This window comes from Leptosomus discolor, chromosome 12 (genome assembly GCF_034619465.1).
Source record: "Leptosomus discolor isolate bLepDis1 chromosome 12, bLepDis1.hap2, whole genome shotgun sequence".
Classification (NCBI taxonomy): domain Eukaryota; kingdom Metazoa; phylum Chordata; class Aves; order Leptosomiformes; family Leptosomidae; genus Leptosomus; species Leptosomus discolor.
Window position 1 is genome coordinate 17133378 of NC_141402.1, and position 22346 is coordinate 17155723.

Sequence of the window (22346 nt, forward strand, 5' to 3'; positions counted from 1 at the left end):
AACTTTGGATTATTCATGGCTATGTCAGCTTTCTATTTAAAAACGTGTTTTGTCTTGACACATTCTGACTGTACAGATCTCTCTGTCTGTCAGATGACTAAAGTGTGGTCTGTGAGGTTAAGGTAGGGAAAGCTTTTCCCACCTAGCCTCTCCTTCTGTGTGTGTATGAAGTTGAACACATACAGCTAATCACTGATATCACAAGCTTGTTCTTTCTTCTAACTCATTCTTTGTGTTTATTACACCGTTTGCAGTGTAACAACACGTGTTACTGTTCACAAAATGCAGTGTGTACATTTACACTTGGCATGTCACCAAAGTAAAGCTAGTCTAATAGAATGACTGAAATGCTGTATTTTTGTTATGGAAATCTCCCTAAAAATTTAAGGTTTTCGGTCTTATTGAGACTCATCAAAGATGATCAAAGGACAGTTAAAATAGGTCAGAGTGAAATATATTCTGCCATTTCTCTTCTGCTTTGCTGTATGGCAAAGAAAGGCAAGAGGCTGGTTTGGGGATGCTAATTCAACATACTAAGCATTGCAAAACAGCTTGACTCATGACTGAGGTTCTGACATATAATGCTAATAGTAACTTGAACTGAATGCATTATGACCTAATTTATGAAAATAAGTTTAGAGGAAGTTTTGGTATCAAGCAGTCTGAAACGTGTTTTGTTGCTTGAAACAACATGGAACAAAATGAAAGTTAATCAAGAATTATTGAATATTTTTTTGACATTTAAATACAGTAAATGGCCCTAGTATTTTGAGGCAAATTACTTTTCACAGCTTGCGCATCAATGCAGCTGTTCCGAAAACATTATCGATAATAGACGACATTTGGAATGTGCACAAAGGCAGGTTGCCAGGAGATAACAGTCGTCTTAGAGAGGAAAAGATTTCTTTTGAATACTGTCTTACTTTTCAGTGTGTATTAAAAGACATAGCAAAATACTAATAATGCGTTTTTCTGAAAAATTAAGCACGTGCTTTTCTTCTGTAGGCACCATTCACTGCCAAATTTTGGAGGTATGTCTTTGCCAAATGTTATAGCTTGTTGGGCAGAGATTCAGAGTGGAGAACAACACAAGTGCTTTGATACTTTAAATACTTTGGGCTGGGCTTTGTTCTTTTTTTAATAGGATTGAGAATTGTGGTCTTTGTAATTTCACAGTTACATAGTATAACCTCTTTTGTTTAAATATGTCTGAGGTAAATTATCAACAAATTCCCTTTGTTGCTGAACATCAACATTGAGCAAGTCATCAACATGAAAAATGTGAAGATTTATTTACAGAGGAATATGTTTTGTGAGAATAATTTCAAAGAACTTTGCATTATCACATAAAATACTTCTAAAAATGACTAAGAAAAAGTTTATTTTGTAATATTAAATTATTACCATTTTAGCGCATGACCCCAAGTTTCACTGAAATCTTCCCTTGACTTTGAGATACTCAGTCAAGCCCATATTTGTGGGCAGCATTAATGAAAAGGAGGTATTCCTGTCAGAAATAGGAATTGATTAGCAGATGACCAGGCAGATCACCGTCTATTCCAGATGTTCTTAGAGGAAGCATTTCTCATGTTCTCTTGATTGTTTAGGCTTTCTTATAAGAACTAAGAAAAATTGTCTTCAACTTTTTTTATGACGGTCTTTAGCTTCTTCATGTTTTCACTGAAATGATATGTATTGTTTTTTATTCTTTTCTGAAAATAATTAGTTTATAGATACATATTTACTCTCAGAAACCATAGAAGCTTAAGCTGTAGTTGGAGACTTTTTTTTGTTTTTTCTTAACAACCCTTAGCAGCCCAATATGAATATCTATCTTAAGTTACTGTGCTGAGCTTAAATAGGGGGAAACACTTTTCAATAACATGGAAAAATAGCTCATTTTAAATTGTGATATACTCCTTTCCTCCTCCCTTCCCAAGAGGAGGAATCCTGGCTGAAAAAGGTAAGCTCACTACCGTGGGTTAGTCAATGATTCCTGAAGAAATAGTGTTAATGGCTCAAAAAATGTCAGTTGGGTCCTCTGAATTAGATCCTACTCCTGACTTCTCTTCATCTTGCTGAATGACTTTGAGGAAATAACTAACGATTAATGATGATTGAGTTAGAGTTCTGTGCCAGTAGAGTAAGAATAACCTAACTGCCCATGCAGACTGTCCTGTGCCTACGTTTGCCTTAAGTGAGCTATTTGCTGATTCAACCCACGCTGCTCATAGATGACAGTCTCCCTGCTAATGCAACTGGGCCACTTCGAGGCTGAAGATATCTCATATCCTCCTGGCTTCAAATACAGGTACAGCTTGTGTTGCTGCCTGCACCTCATATAATAGGACAGTGGGTTGTGTTTAGGTTACGCTCTTGATGTCTTGAAGATACATGGATGCAGCTTGTGGTTTTGCTACACGTATGCTGACAGTGGTAAATTGCTACCATGATTTGCTTATTAAGGTATAAGAGGACTTCTTATTCTAAATTTCGTTTCTGCTTCATCAGTTCCAAAGATGGAGCCAGCGTTGTGTTGTCTCCTTGTATGAACTCTACCCTTACAGAAGTCTCACTTTTCAAACCTTGTAGCACTGGTGATAGTGCCTGCATAGATTTTGTGAATTAAAAATAATATTTTAGAAAGTGCTGAAATATCCTAACATGAAAATTATTCTACTTCCAGAAATCACTTTGTATTCTATAAGTGGGGATAGATCATACCAGGAAAAAGGCAAATAGGTATTATCTAGTACATATTATGGAGGTACTTATCTCTCAGTATATTGAATGAGCACAGCATGGTGGAAACATGTTTAGTATGTGAATAAATCCAGTAAAACTGCCTCTAGGATATCTGTTTCCTGACTGAAATATATTGCAGCAGCTTCTTCAAAACAACTGATGTATATTTTACATGTCTGTAGATTGTACTTGCAAAACTTCTTTTGAAAATGACATATATTGACCAAAAAGTTCTGTAACAACAAATATTGAGTGCACTGCTACTGAGAGAATTCAGGAGACAGAGCCTATTAATATTTAAGTGAACCTGAGTGATATGACTCCACAGAGAGCAGCATATATGTATTCCTGAGTCATCTCCTGCCCTTCTCCTTTCATAACTAGGCCATTTATGTTTTAAGACAGATGTTGACAATTCTGGATCTAAAATATGCTTAATGCAGCATTTCATCCCCAGCTGCTGATGCAGCAGAAAAAGTGAAGTTGTAGGACAGAATGTAGCTAACGACCCTTCATGCTTCTAGTGACAGAGGAGCTGTTTTTTTCAAAGTCAGAAATGCGTTTTATATTTAGATTATTTTTGTTTACATGTTTGGTCAAATTCAACATGCTCTTTTCATTCCTGTCACTTTGCTTTAATAGAGCTCTCATGAAGCTTTTTTTTTTTAAGCCCAACCTGCAGCTTGCAGCAGCACCAGCTTCTCTTCACCATTCTGTTTACAAATGTCAAACAAATGAAAAGAAGGCGCTTCAGGCTAACATCTACCTAATGAGGTGTTCTGCTTTATTGATCCCACAAACCATCCCCAGGGCACTCAGACACCTCCACCAAAGGGAAAGATCAAAGAATTATCATGTTTCTTCTCTAGATAATACTGCATGGCATAGGCAATTACCCTTCATTTCAGATAGAAAGTCTGTAAAATGGATTCTGTATTTAATATCCTGCTATGTTTTTAATTAGAATATCTGACACGGAAAGAATGAGAAATAGCATTTGCTTTCCCATAACAGAGTTGAAACATCTGGAAAGGTGTGATTGAAAATTAAAGCAGTCCCAAAAATATTTTTGTGTATCATATTCCCATCATAATCTCCCATTATCCCCATTCCCATCATGGGGGATAGCTCCCCCTCCATGAGCTACCTTTACCCAGAGATAAGGAAAATAAATGGCCCCAACACCTTGCAATCCAAAGGAAAAACACCCTGCAAAAAAGAATACTTGGTCTAGTACTCTGCTTCATTGCTGGGACACAAAAATCCACTGTTTCTGAGCGATGAGAGATTAAGAGAATTTTTTTCCCCACAGAACTATTTAAAACATGCATAGAAAAGATTGCACATACCAACATTTGATATTACATCTTAACCCTATAAACAATAATAGTCATCCAGGAAAGTGCCTTTTTTCTAAAAAAATTTTTTTGTTCTGTGGATACATGTTTGAAAACTCTGGCAGAATATGAATATTAATATTCAGATGAGTGTGTGAAAGTTTAGGTGCAAGTGTGAAAAGTTGCCAAATTTCAGCTATTCCAGATACAAATAAAAGCTTTGGGTTAAGGAAGAGTGAAGCAAGTTCCTGGGTATTAGAGAGGTATCAGTGTACTATTGTCTTCCTTTTTCAGTGCAGATCTGTTCCCAGTGATTCTTTTTTTTTAATGTTATTTGATTCTGTTGGTACATGAAGGTGATAGCAGGAAGAGACAAGCTGCTTATAGGTCATAGTGAAGACTTTAAACTCCACCTGGCAAACAGAATGAATGAGGATAGCTCCCATATGAGTGTTCTTTATGAATAAATTGCAGTGTTTTGGGTTAGCATCATTCTCCAAGTGATTCTAATGGTGAGGACTGGACAGGAAATAGATCTCACCTTAGATGAGAGCTGTAGAACAAAACCTACTGTGACTTGGAGACATGCAATTCAAAATAGAAGCACAGAATGTTTTGGGTTGGAAGGGACCTTAAAGATCATCTAGTCCAACCCACTGCCATGGGCAGAGACACCTTCCACCAGACCAGGATGCTCCAAGCCCCATCCAGCCTGGCCTGGAGCACTGCCGGGGAGGGGGCAGCCACAGCTTCTCTGGGCAGCCTGTGCTAGGGCCTCACCGCCCTCACAGTGAAGAACTTCTTCCTCCCAATATCTCATCTAAATCTCCCCTCTTTCAGTTTGAAATGGTTATACCTTGTCCTATCACTACATGACTTTTTACAAAGTCCCTCCCCATCTTTCCTGTAGGCCCCCTTTAAGTACTGGAATATTGCATTATGAATTCCTCTCGAATTCAGAGCACGAGTATTTCTAGCAACAATCATGAATGACTGAGCCCTAAAATGACTTGGTTCCTTAAATCCAATCATGCATTTTAAACATAAAAGACTGCAATTGAAAATTAACACCTTAACTCATTCTGTAAAACTGTTAGTTTTAAAACACAGCAGCGGTTCTCAAGTCCCACTCAGAATGCTGAAGGTTTGTCAGTGACTAGTAAGTGTGGAGGGCATGGCAACTCCAGCTGCTTTGGAAGAGCACTTAAATACTTCATTTTGGGCAGGGGAGAACAGTCTCACACTACTCTGATACTCGTGTGCTTACCTGTGCTCTGAATGAAGTCTCGGACACAAGAAAGAGCTGCGTAACTACAGATGACTGGGGTTTGGTCTAGAACTAGTTATCTAGGCAATTGGGTGGTGCAGATACTGATACTGATGGCAACTAGACTGTGAATTAAACCTTCCTATTAAGTCATTAAACATGAACATTAAACATTTTCAATGCAGGCTATCAATGCTTTGTGCTTTAGAGACACTGGTAATTTTTGTAGGGATGAGCTTTTACAGAGAAGCCAGTCTTTGGACTTTCTGCGTGGAAACATTGAAAAGTTGAAATATATGGAAAGATTCTGAGAAAAGAACATGTGCATGGGGAAGGCTTAGATCAAAGATGAGTTACAGTATTGTTATGCATCAGATGAAATGCATTATTTAGGTATAGAAGGGCTTCTCTTGCCTCTAAGCTGCTCTTTCCCTTTGAGTGGTAGACAGGCTCACATTTACACCTCAGTCTGTTGCACAGTTAGGATGGAATCAAATCTCAATATGTGCTACAGTTTGGTTTGTTTTTTTTTAAAAAAAAAAAAATTTGTCATTATTCTTCTCTATCTCCTTACTCTGGCTCATTTAATATTGTGCTGTCATTGTTATAGCACCCTTTTTACGATGCAGGAAAACCATGGTTGTAGCCACAGCTAAGAGGTGTCTCCAGGCAGCCTCATGCCACTTCCCTGGTGCAAAACAAAGAAAACCTCTGTAACGGAGCAATAACAGAGGCCGCCCACAACAAACTTCACATAAGACAGGATTTGGGTGGCAGTGGCGCGTATGGAAGCGGATGCCTAAAGTTATCGGTGTTGTCATCTGGCAAATGTTAGATAGCTGACAAAGTAGAGATAGCAGGTAGTGGTGTGGCATTGCAGTTTTGCACAATGAGATTATTTGGGGCTCAACTGCAGGACATAATGAGTGTGCCCCAGACATAAGGCATTGCTTATTTGCTAGAGCAGAGTCTTTTGTGTAAAGTTAGGCTATCACTGTGCATAATTGTCATATATGCCCAAAGATGAAGGGATACTGAGAAAACCTGGTTTTCTCAGGAGGAACGTCTATGTGCTTAGATATATTTCTGACTCTGCCCTTCGTTTTCTTTGTGTGCCTCCCTGGTGTACACATTATTCCAGATTAGTGTTTGGAAGACACAGCATTTCTCGACAAAACAACAAGTCTCTGTTCACTAGAAGACTGTGGTGTTGCTTCCCCTGTGTGCCGGGGGATTCATGGAAATAGTGAGTTCTAAGTAGTTGTACCTGTGTCCTGTGGCACCCAACACAAAGCTCTTGCTAAAAGCTTAAGTAGATTTTTGTTTGTTGCTTATCAACTCCTTCGGCTCAGCTGGACTACCTGAAATTCAGGAGAAAAAAAAGCAGCTTCTAGTATTAGAAGGGATAGATATGCAGAGGAAAAGAAATGTATACTCTTTGTCTGGGGAAGCTTGCTCTTGTGTGCCTTTATCTGTAATGTCAGAGTGTAAAGCAGGGGGACAGATTACAGAAAAAAAAACCAAACCAATGAAACAGGATATTAAAAGTTCAAATAGTGTAAGCTTACAGCAGCAGCCATGCGACATGTTTGCTAGGGTTACCCAGTTTGGCTGCCAGCTTCTGGGTGTTGCACATTCCTCCTAAATACAGTTGCAGGCAGAGGTGTCAAAGGGCATTTCTGAGCATGGAGAGGCTGAAGCCTGGCCATGGTGAAAGTGGGCTTTTCCCAGGAATTTAGAGCTAGAAGGACAGTGGTGCTTCTTGAGTTTAGATCCAGACATATCTGAAAAGTGTGCAGTTCGTATATGCATTGGCAGTTCTGAAATACTTCGATGGGGCAGCGTCCTTCAGCTGTTTGGAGCATTTGACCACTGAAAAACTGTGGGGAAAAGAGGCTCAAAGATCCTGAAGAATATCAAGGCAAACTGGTCTTACAAAAAGCCACAGTGTCTTCACTCACCATAAAGGCAAGATAAAACTGCAGTTCTTAAGGTCTTATCTGAAGAACCTCATGTAGTAAAGTGCAGCAAACTCGATTTATCTTTCAGAAAGATGAAGGGCTGAGCCAACCCTGCTAGGATTAAAGTAGTTGCAGTTGCATGCTATATAAGCCATTTTTTTTTGTCATTGTGAAATACAAAGCTAATATCCAAAGCAAAATGGGTACCAATACATTGTGATATCAGGTAAGTCCAGATATTTGATTTTGGTCTGTTGCTGTCTTCTGATTTCCCTCCGAAGGGCACAGTGAACTGTTTCGGTTTAACAGGAGATGGAAAACACTCCATCTTGGCAACTGACCCTGACACTCCTGCTGAGCAGAGTCCAGGTTTTTTTATTGTTCTTGGGTTTATTGTGGGATTTTTTTCATGTTTTTGTTTGTTTGTTCGGGGTTTTTTGGATTTGTTTTTTTTGTGTGTGTGGTATTTTTTGTTGTTGGTTGGTTGTTTGGTTTTTTTTTTTTTAATAGGATGCCTCTAAGAGAGAAATGTTCCAGTGATGAGCAGGGGCTCAGTGTGGTTTGATTTGCGCTATTCATCCAGGGGAGGCAGAGCCAAATTTGTCTTGTATACAACAAACGACCACTGTCAGACCTTAGCTAAAATGTCTGAACTGATGTTGATTGCTGGGAATAATTTTCTGAGCGAGAAAGTGATTTTCTTTCTTTGAACATACTTTGTGTCCTTGTGCTTTCAAAGGCTAGCAGGAAAACTAAATTGGTTTGTACTGATGATGTCTACATTGTATAGTTCATTCATCCTGGGTTGAGATCCTGATGCTGTTTCAGAGGTAATACTGGTGTTTCAAATTATGAACCATAAACATAAGGGTATTAAAGCACTCATCTGTGTGGCCAGAGGTTAAGATAACCTAACTTCAAGAAATGACATCTGAAAATTTGTGCCTTTTACATTGGTGGCATCATTTTACCCTTCTGTTAGTAGACCGTATGATATATCAGATGAACGTTAATCCTCATAACTTCAGATTTACAATGATAATAAGCCCCTTTAAACGAGATCTGAGGGTAGTTTGTCACATTTAACAATGCCTATAAACTGACTCTTGCCTCATGAGGTGTTTATTGTATATGCTAAATGAGATGGGGTTATTATAAAAAATACAATATGTAGCTGTATAATTAATGATTTTAATAAAATGAGTTTGCAGAAAAAGGAAGAACTAAACCTGCAACTGTAAAAGTGTTCCTGCTGAGCTTTCAAGTGTATAGTTTGTGCATTTTAAGTCTTTGTCCAACTTTTCTAATAGGGAGATGGGAATTAAAAGAAGAAAAAATTTACTAAAAAGCCCCTGTCACACCTCTCAGCCATTATGTATTGATATTGCAGGGGATAAAAGAGATAGGAAAGGGAAGGAGACCTGAATTTTACTGAGCTAAATATTAGTAAAATTCTTCAACAATATGAAAAGAAAGGACCATTGACATTTCTGAGAATGCTAAGCTAGTCATATCTCTCTGTATTTTTATTCTCTCCGTCCCCCTTCCCTGCAGAGGTGATGTGCTCAGTCTGTCATGATAGGGGCTGTTGCTTTTGTAATAACGTGAGTGCATCTCTTCAGATGTTTTGTGATTATTTTGGTTGGCTACTGGCCTTTGATTCTGGAGAATAAATGACAGAAGTGAAGGGAGTGTTTTCCAAAGTTAGGAATAGAAAGTAATATATATCCCTGTAGCCAGCAAGCAAGGGTTTTGTTTTCCTTGCAGGTTCCAAAGGCACGCTGGCAAAGGAACTATAATGCTACAGCTACTTTTATGTGCTTTTATATCAGTGGGAGGTCTTTAAGCAACCTAAATGTAGGGTTTCTGTTAATGTTCACATAATGAATTCAACTTCTGTTAAGCCTCATCTCACATATTGAAAATAATATCAGAACCCAAATAAAATATGCAAATGTTATGTCAGTATAAGAGGAAAGGATAAAAAATGCCCAGGGACTGACTGACAAATCTTTTTAGGAGTGAGGCAAGAAGCTTTTTATTTTCAGTATGGAAGCTCTGTGAAGAATGCATTAACAAATCTGACAGGCTGTCATTGAGAGTTCTCACTTTTTTGGAGAGCACAGAATAGACACTGTACTCGTGCCTGGTACTATTTCTCGAGTGTAGGTACCAGGACAGTAAGAATCAACTGTGTGGGAAGAGACAACAGGGTTTTCTGCACCTGAATTTAGGGATGCACTGAAACTACTGGTGTAAACAGGCTAAAAGATGTAGTAAATTAAGAGTTAGATACTACAGTAACTTGGCTTAATGATATGATTACATGCAAACACTCCAGCTAACGGTTTGTGTTATAAGCTAAGATGTAAAAATAATAATACATTATACATAAATACATTAAAATACTTATTTAGTTTGAATATAATGGTATACTTTTTCTAAAAGGCCACGTGTAATTACAAGTATTATTCTATACAATTTTAGAAGTGGGTATTAAAGACATATTTACAGATGTCTAGTTCATTCCTCAAAATTTAGTGGTTTTTAAACTTGAATTGACCAAGATCTTATCCATTCAAGTACTCCATAACAAATGAAATATTTGAAATAAAAACTATGTAAAATTCTAGTTAGTTTAACTTGTTGTTGTTCTTGAAGGATGTTTAATAGGAAAATAACAAGCATCATCTTGAATCCTTATCTAAGACTTAGAAGTCAGAACTTCTATCCTGACTCCATAAGCATTTGTAACTCAGAAGCACCTTTCTAGCAGACTTACAGAGTATGTACCTGCTCAGACTCTTCATTTTGCAACATTTAATTCAGAATCCCAGTCAAACCAGGCTCTGTTGTACTTCACATGTTCTTCCTAGTGTAATACCCTTTCTGCTATAGAAAATTATGACTGCTAATCAGGATGCAAAGCCATTTTTGACTGTGGCATGTGATTTGTGAAGTAATGTAAAATCACTGTTAAATTGTAAGCAAGAAGTTTCCATCTACCTCTGCCAAGCTCCTACTTATTAGAGTCTTGATAACTGTAATCTTTAATGCTTGTTCTCATTTCTAAAAACATTATTAAGTGCAGATTAAATCATTACTGTTTTGCCTGCATTCTGGTAACCCTTGTGTTTTGTTTTGTTGCAAATACACTGGATAATGAGACAGGATTGGTAAATCCTGTTAAACCTAGCTAAATCTTCAAACTGGAATCCCATCTCCCAACTTAAAATATTTTCATCAAGTTTTGGTTTTGAACAAATTCTTTTAACTATATTCTTTTGCCAGGCTGCTTTGGCACAAAATGTGGAAATTGGGACAACCATCTGATACAATGTGTGTCCTCGACAGGTGGTAGGCATTCAGTTCTTCACGTTCTGGCTTACTGCAGGGTCTTCTCCAAACAGCACATGTAGAAGTTACTTGCGAACTGTTAATGCATTAATAGACATATTTCTTATAGTAGCTTGTGCTTGGAGAAAGGAAGATAAATGAGCAAAAATGTAGGGATTGAAACTCATTCTGACTTTGGTTCTGAAACATGGGTAGAGTCTGTTGCCTAAAGCAACCATTGCCAGGCTATAGGGGGACTGGAAGATAATTAAGCTAGTTAGTCAAAACAAAGGGACAAAGACCTCCCACTGATATAATGATTAACTTGACTTCCTGGGTTATTTAAGTGCAATTCCCTAATGAAGCAGTGCCTTTGGTACATCTGTTTGGCCATCACTCCAAGACATGATGTTGATCTTTTATGTGAAACCAGTCACACTGTGTGATCACAGTACAACGTAGCTCTTTAGATGTACCTCTGGTGAGCAACAGACGTGGTGGGTGTGCTTCACCTCTTTGGTTTCTGTTTGGTTTCATAGAGTCATTGAATGGTTTGGGTTGGAAGAGACCTTAAAGGTCACCTAGTTCCAACCACCCTGCCATGGCAGGGACTGGATCAGGTTGCTCCAAGCCTCATCCAACCTGGCCTGGAACACTTCCAGGGAGGGAGCATCCACAACTTCTTTAGGCAACCTGTTCTAGTGTGTCACCACCCTCACAGTGAAGAACCTCTTTCTTATAGCTAGTCTAAACCTGCCCTCTCCCAGCTTCCAACCATTATACCTCATCCTATCGCTGCAGGACCTTGTAAAACGTCCCTCCCAGCCTTCTTGTAGGCCCTCTTCGGGTACTGGAAGGCCACTATAAGGTCTCCCTGGAGCCTTCTCAAGCCCAACTTTCTCAGCCTGTCCTTGTAAGAAAGGCCTTCCAACCCTCTAACCATCTTGGTAGCCCTCCTCTGGACTTGCTCCAACATCTCCATGTCTGTCTTGTCTTGGGGGCTCCAGAGCTGGACACAGTATTCCAGGTGGGGTCTCACGAGGGCAGAGTAGAGGGACAGAATCACCAGCCTTGACCTGCTGGCTACACATCTTTTGATACAGCCCAGGATACAGTTGGCTTTTATCTTTGTTTATCTTTGGTCATCTTATGTCTTCTACCCAATTTCCTTTGTTCAGAGCCACTTGTCTTGTTCTGTATTTCTACAGTGGTTAGTACAATAGGATGTTGCTCTGTGATGAGCTGCAATATCGTTTTCAAAAAGAACAAGAAGTAGTTGACTGTGAGACTTACCAAAGCAACATTTGTTCTCTCTTCCCATGCACCCAGCACTTTGCAGATCATATTTTCCAAGGCAGAATCTGGGTTGTCTCATTCAAAGTAACATCCCAATTCCTTTCTGTTGCATTACAGAACTGTGGGCACCTGTATCAAACAGCTGGAAAAGATTTGTTGTTTCTACAGCAGTGTGTATTGGTGTACAGTAGGTAGCAACAGTGAAATGTGTGAAATGATGTCATATATTCTTATTTTGTAATTGTGCAAAGGAGGTTTCAAATGGAATTTTAGTTTATTTGCTTTCGCTTTAATAAGAAAGGTTTTTTCAAGAAAAACTCCAATTTCCAATTCTGGAAATAAAGCTTTCAGTGGGATGGGGATCTAAATTTGAACTTGATGGAATTCAGTTTTTTCTCTAATACCAGCTTGTTCTTTTGTGCAATGTTCGAGAAAGCTATTGCTGTTCCATAGTAAATACACACTCCTGGAATGTGATGGGCTGCATTTCTGTATGTACATTCACAGTTCGTTAGCACGGGAAGAAGTTGGATTTGGTGTTCTTTTCATTTCTTTTTGGTGTAAATGTGTTATGTCCAGCACTTGAAGATCTGCTTGTTGAATACTTAAGTTTCTGAACAGTTTTGAAAGATATTCACACGGCAGAGAAATCTTTACCTTTGATTGTCAATTTTGGGATTATATGAGTGAGGAGAGCAGAAAGAATTACCAGACTATTGAAATTTCATTTTATCAAGGTTTATTATTTTCCCTGAAAATGAAAAGAAGTACATTTAAAACTCCTACATGAAAAAGCATATTAAGTTGGCAAAATGCTATCAGGTAACTAACCTTCTAAATTTTTTGGTTACTTGCCATTTTAAATTATGACATTTAGCAAAAAAGACCCCATGATTTTGATCATCAAGGTTGAGTGATGAGATCTTGTCCCTATTACTCAGCTGCTATAATAATTAACTGAAAACGATACTGAGCTACACCGCTGATGCCAGGTAAGGATTAGAGGGGTTTTTCTTTCCTTTTTCACCTCAGTTTACCCAATCTAAATTTCTTTCAGTTGCTAGAGCGTTTCGGAAGGTTTCTGTTCATGTGAAAGCAGGCTTTAATGCAAAGTCGCAGCCTTTTAGAATTCTGTAAGAGAGGATATTATGCTGTGATGCATTGTCTTGTCTTCTTATCTGTCTTTGCTGGTGAATCGAAGGTGTTATCCACCTTCAATTATGTTTGTGTTATAGGATAAAACCAGTATGATCAAATATTTAAAGGGTCCCTTAATATTTCAGCAACTCTCAGTAACAAAACTGTATCTTTTTTTTCTCCTCTCAGAACAAAAGCCTCAAAAACAAGCTCTTGTCAGGAAACAAGCTTTGTGGTATTCATGCAGAAGAGGTAAGTAAGGTTCCTCTCTATTCTCAATCTAATGTACCCAAAAGAAGCTTGCATCAAAGTCTTTTGTACTGAGTTCTTGTATAGGTTATGTATTATGTGTGTACGGTGGGTGTTCCTAAAGCACTCTCATCTCAACTAATTTCTGTGACTTCACTGGAAGCAACTCGAAGGTATTAGAATGTGAGCTGCAAATCAAGTTTTAGACAAATAAAATAAAGTTTGGGCATGCTTATGAAAAATATATATAGCTTAGATGTATATTATACATCCATAACATGTATAAAACTGATTTCCTTTCCATGTTCTCCATGACTAGACTAAGACAGGAATAGCTAAATGCCTTTTTTGAGACTAACTTATAGAGACAGGAAAGATTTATTATTATTGATTCCCAGAATGTTTCATTACTTCAAGGAAAAAAAGGTCATTTTATGAAATTAGAGGGAAAGAAATCTCTCCTTTACTGAAGAGCGAGCTAGCAAAGCTAGTCGATGAAACAAAAGCCTTATGTTTCTGCACATACATAAATGTACAATTAACTGCATTCCTAAGAACAGTCCCTAAAAGGGATATTACTGTATAGGAATCTGGTTTACTCATTTACATGGCTTTAGTATTTTTCTTTTTTTTGCAAATATAATTTCTTTGAAAATGGTTGCACGTTGACGGAATGAAACAGAAGTGTAACGTTTTCCTTCTTGACTAAAATTTCTGTAATTATGGTCGAATATGTTTTCTTTATTAAAGACTCTACCTTTTAACTTAGAGGACAAAACTTATGAGATCATGTAGTAATTTCTAGTTATATTAGCTGTTTAGCATAACTGAAGATCTGCAACTACTGGTAGGGAATGATAGGGTTTTGGAGCATTTTTCTTCTAGCTTGCCAAAATTTGTCTTCTCTTCCTATATTGCCATTGTTGCTTTCAAACATGCCACAGTATAAGAACACAAATATATTTTCTTCCCATATTTACTGCTTAAAAATTGGCAGTGTGTGCAACGTAGCTTTCTGGTTTCTCCTCTTTTTCAAGTTTGTTTTTCCTAGCTGCATAGCATCTTGAATGTTTGGTAAATAACTTGAGGAACTTTTCCCTGTTTATGTCTCCTTTAATATTTGCAACATAAATGTCTTTAAATGTAAAGGCAAAGCCTAAGATTAAATTAAATTTATTGTAGTGTGACAAGCCTGGCTGTCAGAGAATTTCAGAAAACTGAACCTAAGCTAACTAACGCTCAAGGCAGCAGATTGTTGAGTGTATTTTAAACCTTAAGGATCTCAGACTTTATGAATCATCCTGGCAAATTTGTGGCTTTTAAGTGGGTTAATGCCATTAGAACAAGCAAAGATGCAACAGGAGCATCTTTTTTTGTTGTTGTTTTACCAGTTAGGTGGTGTCAGCTAGAGAAACACAGTGTATTTTCTGCTCTTTGATTTAGTACTGTACTCACCAAGCATAACCACTGTGTGAAATCCATATCCTTTCAGTTGTTAGGTCAAACACCCTTTGTGGATAGAATTGCCTACCAGGAAGCTCCTGCTTCGTTCTGCTCTCTCAGGCTGCATGCAAACAGTTTTAGTGAGCCCTGTGATTCATTGTTGTCCTGTTGCATAGATGGGGGCATGCTTGTGATCCTGCACAGTTTACACGGCTGGGTTTTCTTCTCCAAGAATTCAGAGCCCTGGAGAGAGGGAGGCAGGGTCATGCAAACCTCGGGCTTCCCAGGACACAGAAAGGGCCACGTGCCAGGGAAATATTCCCAGATGCTGTGGCTTACAGATCAGTAGCAACTTGTGCCTAATGATGATCTTATCTAGCTTACTGCAGTAAAACATGTCAGTTTTCTAAGTCCTCTCCCCAGAAGTGCAGAAAACCCACAAAACAAACAAATTTTATCACAAAGAATTACAGGTCATTTACATGCCTCTGAGTCATGTATATTACACACTGAATACGTCTAACTCTACAACTCTTTATTTCATCACAAGTTTGTGATTTAGCGAATGAACGATACCTTAATTGTAACACTTGGATTCCTCTATAGCCATTTTGGACACGTTGTATGTCATGGAGACTGTAGATTTTCTTAAGCACTGCTAGAACAATTAAGTATGGTTAAGGTTTTCTCATCGGTCTTTAGTTGATGTGGAATTATTCCTTAGCTCTACCGATTGCGTTGCCCAGATCAGAGGACAGTACTGTTGGCCCTTCCTGCTGTCTAGATAAAATAACAGCAGACATAGTTACAGAAGAAAGAATTTAATTGACCTGATCTTGTCTATTTGTTTCAGATTTTATGGAATACAATAATCAATTTGGCCTTACTTCTCAAATATCTGAAGCAAGTTCTAAAAATTTATCTTTAGATTCATTCATCCTTTCCAGAAGTCTGTCACTGAACTTGACTGCACCAATCAGAAAGACATCAAATCTTAATAACAGTTCCAATTTATGAAAGGTGTACTGCCATCTGTAATATGTTTATGGATGGGCTGTTTCAGTAGATGTGGAATAGACTTCTAACCCATTCCAAGGAGTTCTAAACATTTGGCATTAACTAACGTGAGCAAGCTTGCTGAGTATCAGTTGAGACTCTGGATTTTATTAAAAAGAAATTGTTATTTTGACAAAATTATTGAATAAAGGGTGAATAGTGTTCCTTGGATAGTTGGATGTAGTGTAAAAAAAATTCTATTATATTTTGTTTAAATAAAGAAAGAAAATATATAGACCATTACTTAAAATTATTTTAAGGATGAATTTAACAATATTTACAATAAATATCATCCTAAGCCGATACAAATCAGCATAACTATGCCTATTTTAGAGGACATGATCACAAACTGAGAACCTGTTTCATTTGGATGCCACCTAGAACTCCCTGGTTGTTACAAAGAAGAACCTGTGCAATGCTCTAAGGAAAAGAAGATTGTTTAGTTTCAAGGTGATGTCTTCCATTATGCTTCATGGAAAGTGTTAATAACATCTTGTGTCTAAAATGTGTAAGCCAAATGCCTAGTCACAGTAGTACTAGCTCATGTATGTGCTTTAGGTGAGTGCCATTTTACATTCTCCTTGATATTTTTGCCTGGTTTAGACATACCACCCTGGAAAAGCAATTGACATTGATTTTGGATATTTTTATGCATTTCAAAGCTGATCCAGTTTTTGCTGTTGTCAGAATTTGTTAACTTTTTTTCTGATCTTAAAAGTAAATATTTACAATAAACTCCCCCTGATTTTATTATCCTCACTTTCAGTCAAAAAAGATCCAAGCCCAGCTGAAAGAGCTTCGTTATGGGAAAAAGGATTTGATTTTTAAGGTAAGTTTTATTTCACTGTAGTTAGCTAAATTATTAGAGTTAATACAGTATTGAAGTGATCCAGGAGTATGATAGCTGCCTTTATTATTGTAATTTTAAGGAACCATATCCTTCTCTCCATACCGAAAAGAGCTGAAGGCACCAAAGACAGACAAAATACCCTAATTCAGTTTCAGAAATATCATCTATTTTGGTTTCTTTTTTTTTTTTTTTTCCCCAAATCAGTATGACAGGGACAGTGCTTTTTATTAAATTGCTTTCCGGGACAAGGAAGAGAAGATTCAAAGCCTAAAAGGTGGTCTGGTGTCTTTGGTTTTAAACAGAGAAAAGCAGTGGCAAGTATTTAGCTTATGATATCTGTATTTACACGCTCACATAAAGCAATGATCTAGTTTCCTGCTGGAGAACAAAACCTATTGCCCTATTCCATGGAGTCTGTAACAACTTTTCTGTCTTTCTAACTGTACAATAAAATATTTTACAGATGGTTCTTGTTTTTCCTTTGATTAGCAGTCCTCCATGTCATTGTCAACATCTAAAGCAAATCTTTGTGTTTGTGATAAGATCGAGCAATTGAACGGTCCTTAGGTCCCTGGATCCAAATCCCTGCTATAGTCTGAAAATTTTTTATCAAACCTGAAGCTTCTAGAAAGAAATATGAAATGTCTGTGGCTTATACAATCCAAACTAATAGCCTGTCTAGCTAGCACATTTAAAAAAAGAAAGGGGGGAAGGATAAAACGTACGGACATTTTGCTGAAGGGCGTCAAGTCCTTGTTAACACAGGACAAAGTTAATCCTTTTTAAAGAAGGAGGAGAGAGATTCAGGTCACCTGACTGGAGGCTGCTGATTGAGTAGTGCTTTTATTCCTGGCATAAAGGATGAAGATAAGCAGTCTTCTTCAAAGTGACTAGAGCTAGAATTACTCACCAAGTAATTCATCTCAATATGAGGTCCAAATTGCCTTCTGGAAGTATTTAGCGCTCTCTATCATCCCTCTATTGTATGGCTAGTACTGTAAAGATGGACTATCATAGGCCATTTAAAACACACAGTGTGATTGGTGTGATTTCCCCCCCCCCCCTTTTTTTTTTTTTTTTTCATGCACAGATTGACTCCAAGCTTTTTCAGGAAAGTGTATTTCTAATCATCATAAGACCCGAACCAGGGGGATAGATTTAGAAACAAAAACTAGGTGTATTATACATCTAGACAGTTAAATTTTAGTACCAGCTAGCATTAGCAAAAATAACAGTTCAGTTTAGGTATAACTGAGACTTTGAACAGAAGAAAAGATTATAACTTCTAATCTTGCCTGGGTGTGAAAGCTTGTTTTCTGTGGCTGAAATGGAAGGACTGTTCAGTATTACCATCTACATGTTGTTTTCATTACGCTAGTAGGCAGGGATCCCAAAACCGGATCTGAATTATGCAAGGTTGTGTAGAAATGCTTAGAAAGGGAACACTCGCTGAGTGCTGCCCACCTGGAAACAGCTTAGAAAAGAGGAGAAGGGAAATGGGCATGAAGAAGTGAGCAAATGGGAAAGGCTGTCTGGCAAGTCACTGGCATACACAAAATGACATCCACCTCCTCCTGGTCCTAGTTTAGTAAACTATGAAAACGCAGTGGTTAAGGTATAGCTGTGAAGATCAGGGCTTTGTAGTGGAGGGGAGGGAGTTACTTGTTCTAGTAAGGGAGGCACTGTGTCTAGTGTGAATGTGACTAGAATGTGGATAGACTGGACATGGCTGTCTGCACAGTAAGCTCCACTTCTAATCCTCGGAGAGTTACTCCATCCTGCTGCAGGAGTCTGGGAAATACATCTTCTCCTAAAGACCATGTCTACGTTTGACCATGTGAATTATGCCTTAAACTACTTGACCTACATTGTACAGACATAATTCTTGATTATGAAGGAATACTAGGGCTGTCAGCTCAGATGTAGGTCCCAAGTTATGTAGGGCGAGTTCTGCTGTGAATGCACTTACTTACCGCAAAATAGGGAAAATGTTACTTGCCTTTTAGGGAAATTATCAACCAATGTCATTAAAAACGCTTTGAGAACTTTAGATGGATGATGTTAATGAATTGTGAAATGGATTCCAAAGTCCTATGTACTGAGAACTGCATGTGCAAATACCTGAAATATCTCCTGACAGTCTGCAATTCTGTATGAGACTGACTGTCAGATTTGCTAATTTGATATCTTTTATGTGTAGGCAGAAATACTTTGGTCAGGTTTACTTGTTGATCTTTTTCCTGACTAAGGAAATTTGATTTATGAAGAAAAGGGAACAGGAAGCTTATGCTAACCTCCTGAATAACTGGGTGAGATGCGGGGGAAGGTAGACTCAGTGTGCTGTTTTGTGTGTGTTTCAGGTCTGAAGACAGACGCACTAAACAGAGTAGAAGCCGTTTGGTATAGGGTGGAAAGGTTTTTAAATATCTGTCTGATCAGAGAGACATTGCTAGGGCAAGAATAGGTGGTATTTCATTTCTAGTTGCTTTGATACTAGAAACTAAACTGAGTTCATGTTGTTATTGCTGTTTCGTGAAGCTCTGATTCTTTCTGCTAAAAGATCGAGACAGTGGATGGAGGGTCTTCTGCCCGCACAGAGCATGAATGGTGTGTGTGATAAGCTCCTGGCTGCTAATTACTGTCATGTTGCAGGACTTCTACCCTTTCCCCCTTCCACTGCGTTCCCACCCCACTAAACCTTATGTTTTCTGTGTGCCTTACTGAGCACTTTAGGGAATTCTGTTCACTGTACAGCTCTGAACGTCGTGAGCTTCTCACAGCAGTTCGCTAGAAGGATGTAAACTTCAGGCTATTTGATTTCTAAAGGGCATGAGGAAATGCTTCAGTCCGTGCCCATTAAACTGTTGCTTTCTGTGGTGGAATTAATTGTGCAGACATAAGTAAGTAGGGAGGGGTTGTTTGTTTTTTCTTTTGCATAATCAACATCAGGAAACTAAATTGTTATCAGTGTCTCTGTACTAACTAGAGCTCTGGGATTAAGTGGGAGAGGAGGGAGGAAAAAAGACAGGTTTCTCCTTTAATATTCCAGTGAACTGGTAAATCATATCTACTTTTAATGCAGTGTGACAGTAACTTAACAAGTGGTAGTAAGTACAGCATGAGTTCATCATATTTGGCATGTATTTACTCTTATGTTTTCAAAATGCTGATTAATTATGTGACATTTACATATGTATATTCATGTTTTTCTGTCTCTGTGTGTGATATAATGCTTCATGACAGATAAGCAGTGTCACAAAAATTAAGTGATGTGCCCAAGGCTATAGAGGTTGTCAGTGTCTCTACTGAGAGAATTTGAGCTCCTGTCTCTGTCAGAGGTCAGTCCCCTAAACCATGCAGTGTAGTAATCTTAAAGAGTTGACAGAAGTTGAAATTTGCTTTGTATTACAATGACAAAAATAAGGAATAATTAATAAAAATTTTCATTTAGGCTTCTTAATTTTTTTACTGTCTTTATAAGCAGATACTTACTAGATCTGAATGAGTCCATTCTTAATTGCAATAATATAATTATGGTCCTAAAACCTTGATTCAGTGAAGTACTCTTAAATTTAAATCCTTTGCTAAATCGCGGTCTACGTTTGTTTCAGGCATTCATAACCACTTCTTTTTAAATTAATTCTCCCTTATGACTGTCTTCCTATCATTTGGCTATACTATCCTAGAAGTCGTCAAATGTTTTACTAAATTAGTAGAGAATTAAAAATCATTTGGGTTTTTGTTCATGAAATACAAGCATATATGTCTGTGTGTGATAGAATTATGAGATGAAGAAAAATTAATCTAGCAATAACTTTCAGTATCAGTTTATACAGGTGTCTTTTATTTTGGAAATCATTCTTTTAAATGTACAAGGTGAGAATGATTCACTGTTACAGCTTGAGTATGTCTGTTTACTTTATTGTGTTGAATTTCTAAAGATTCTCCTTCAGAGTTTGAGAATTTCATCCACTGCTTCATCTGTTTTCCCTTTTGTCACTTAAATTCTGAGACAAAATATATAGACAGACAGTCTTAAAAAAAAAAAAAACAAAAAAGTTGAAATGTGGGCAACAGCTAACTACGCCTGGCCTACCAATTTCAAGGTATTGTTTCAAGAAAGTGTTTTTGTCTGGGAAACACCTGACGACTTTATATATCAGGGGCAAAGGCTATGTTTTAAAGACCTACCTAACTAAATTGACATTTATAGTCAAAACCATTTTGCAAATTCCTTGAAACACATAGTACTACACCAATCAGCTCATTATTTGGATGTGTGAGTGTCACCACACATTTGCTATGACAAGTAGAGTCAAATAGAAGCAAAACTATGCAAAACTGTTTTCACATCATAGTGTCTGGATGTGGTAAATATTTATACCGTTCCTCCATCTAAAGTAAAACTGATGCCACCATATGTGTTTTCCTCCGTATTAGCAGTAGTTAATTACATGCCACAGTAAACCTACTTTCTGGAGTTGCAAAGTATTTACTTCTGTAACGCAGACTATGAGACTTCATTCCCTCCAGAGATAGGGGCGAAATGATTAAAGACAAACAAACAAACAAACAGCTCCCAGAAAACCACCAAAGACCTGCCTTAGCAGAGAACTTGTGTTAAACATTAAAATTATTATCTGGGCTTGAAATAATTGATTACATAATTTTGAATTCGTGGTAACCTTTTACAGAAGTGCTTTGTGTGCTTGCGCATGAATGAAGATGCAAAAGTGTCAGGTTTTCCAGTACAATTCTAACTATTTGTCTACAGTTGGAGGTCAGGCTTGACCAGCTGTTTCATAAATATACATTCACTTCACCCATGATTTGCATCGGCTTGTATTAGAATTGCTATCAACTGTGGAATTCAGCTGAATTTGCATGTTTAAAAAATGGGTCCATTTAACACCTTTTAAAGGATACTTCACATGTTCAAAGTACCATAAACCTCCTTCTTTCCTTGCAGAAAGCTTTCCAAAAAAGCAACATTGTTTTCCTCAAACTTTATTTATACATTGATCCATTTATCACAAAAAGAATGCGCTTATCTTTGTTGTTGCTTTTACATTGCCCTGTCACGCTAAATGTAACTTCTGTAAGGAAGGAGATGATAGGAGAAAACTGAGGACAGTTTCCTATGGACCTGTCACATCAACGTCCCTGGGAAGAACCCTTCAACTCCTCTCGCTGTCGGACAGGATCTCTAGCCTGGAGTATGTTTATTCAGCCAATGCGTTTCCTCAGCATCTGGATCTTCTGCGACCTCCCCTTGTGAAATTTGACAATGCTGCTTAGGAAGACCAGAACAAAAACCTATTAAAAAATATCAGTTATAAACGTAAAGGTAATGCAAAACATTAGAGATGGGTTTTTTTCTTTGCAGAGGTCTTAAACCAGCGACTTTGTTAGGGATAACAAGTCTGTAAGTTACAGTCTGACTTCAGCACATTGCGTAACAGGTGATTAGAGTCTGGAAGAGGAGACTTACTGCTTATTACACATTTCATGTATAGCATTTTTAAGCTTATTGTATTGAGAGAATAGCTATCAAAGACTTCAGATAAGAAAATGTTCTCTAAAATGTTTCCCTTGACTTTGTCAGAAATGACAAATGAATGAGTAGAAAGTAGCAAACTGAACCTCCTTTTAGCTGTATTTTTATTTTA

At 37.7% G+C, this 22346-nt stretch overlaps 1 protein-coding gene across 3 annotated transcripts in view; it reads left to right on the top strand.

The window, feature by feature from the left end:
• LUZP2 (leucine zipper protein 2) overlaps positions 1 to 22346 on the top strand; it is a 201006-nt gene that overhangs the window by 121870 nt on the left and 56790 nt on the right. For all 3 annotated transcript variants that reach the window (XM_086472209.1, XM_086472208.1, XM_086472206.1), the window contains exons 6-7: positions 13269 to 13331; positions 16594 to 16656. In XM_086472209.1, the coding sequence (XP_086328335.1) occupies positions 13269 to 13331; positions 16594 to 16656 (126 nt within the window). The remainder of the gene's footprint in view (positions 1 to 13268; positions 13332 to 16593; positions 16657 to 22346) is intronic.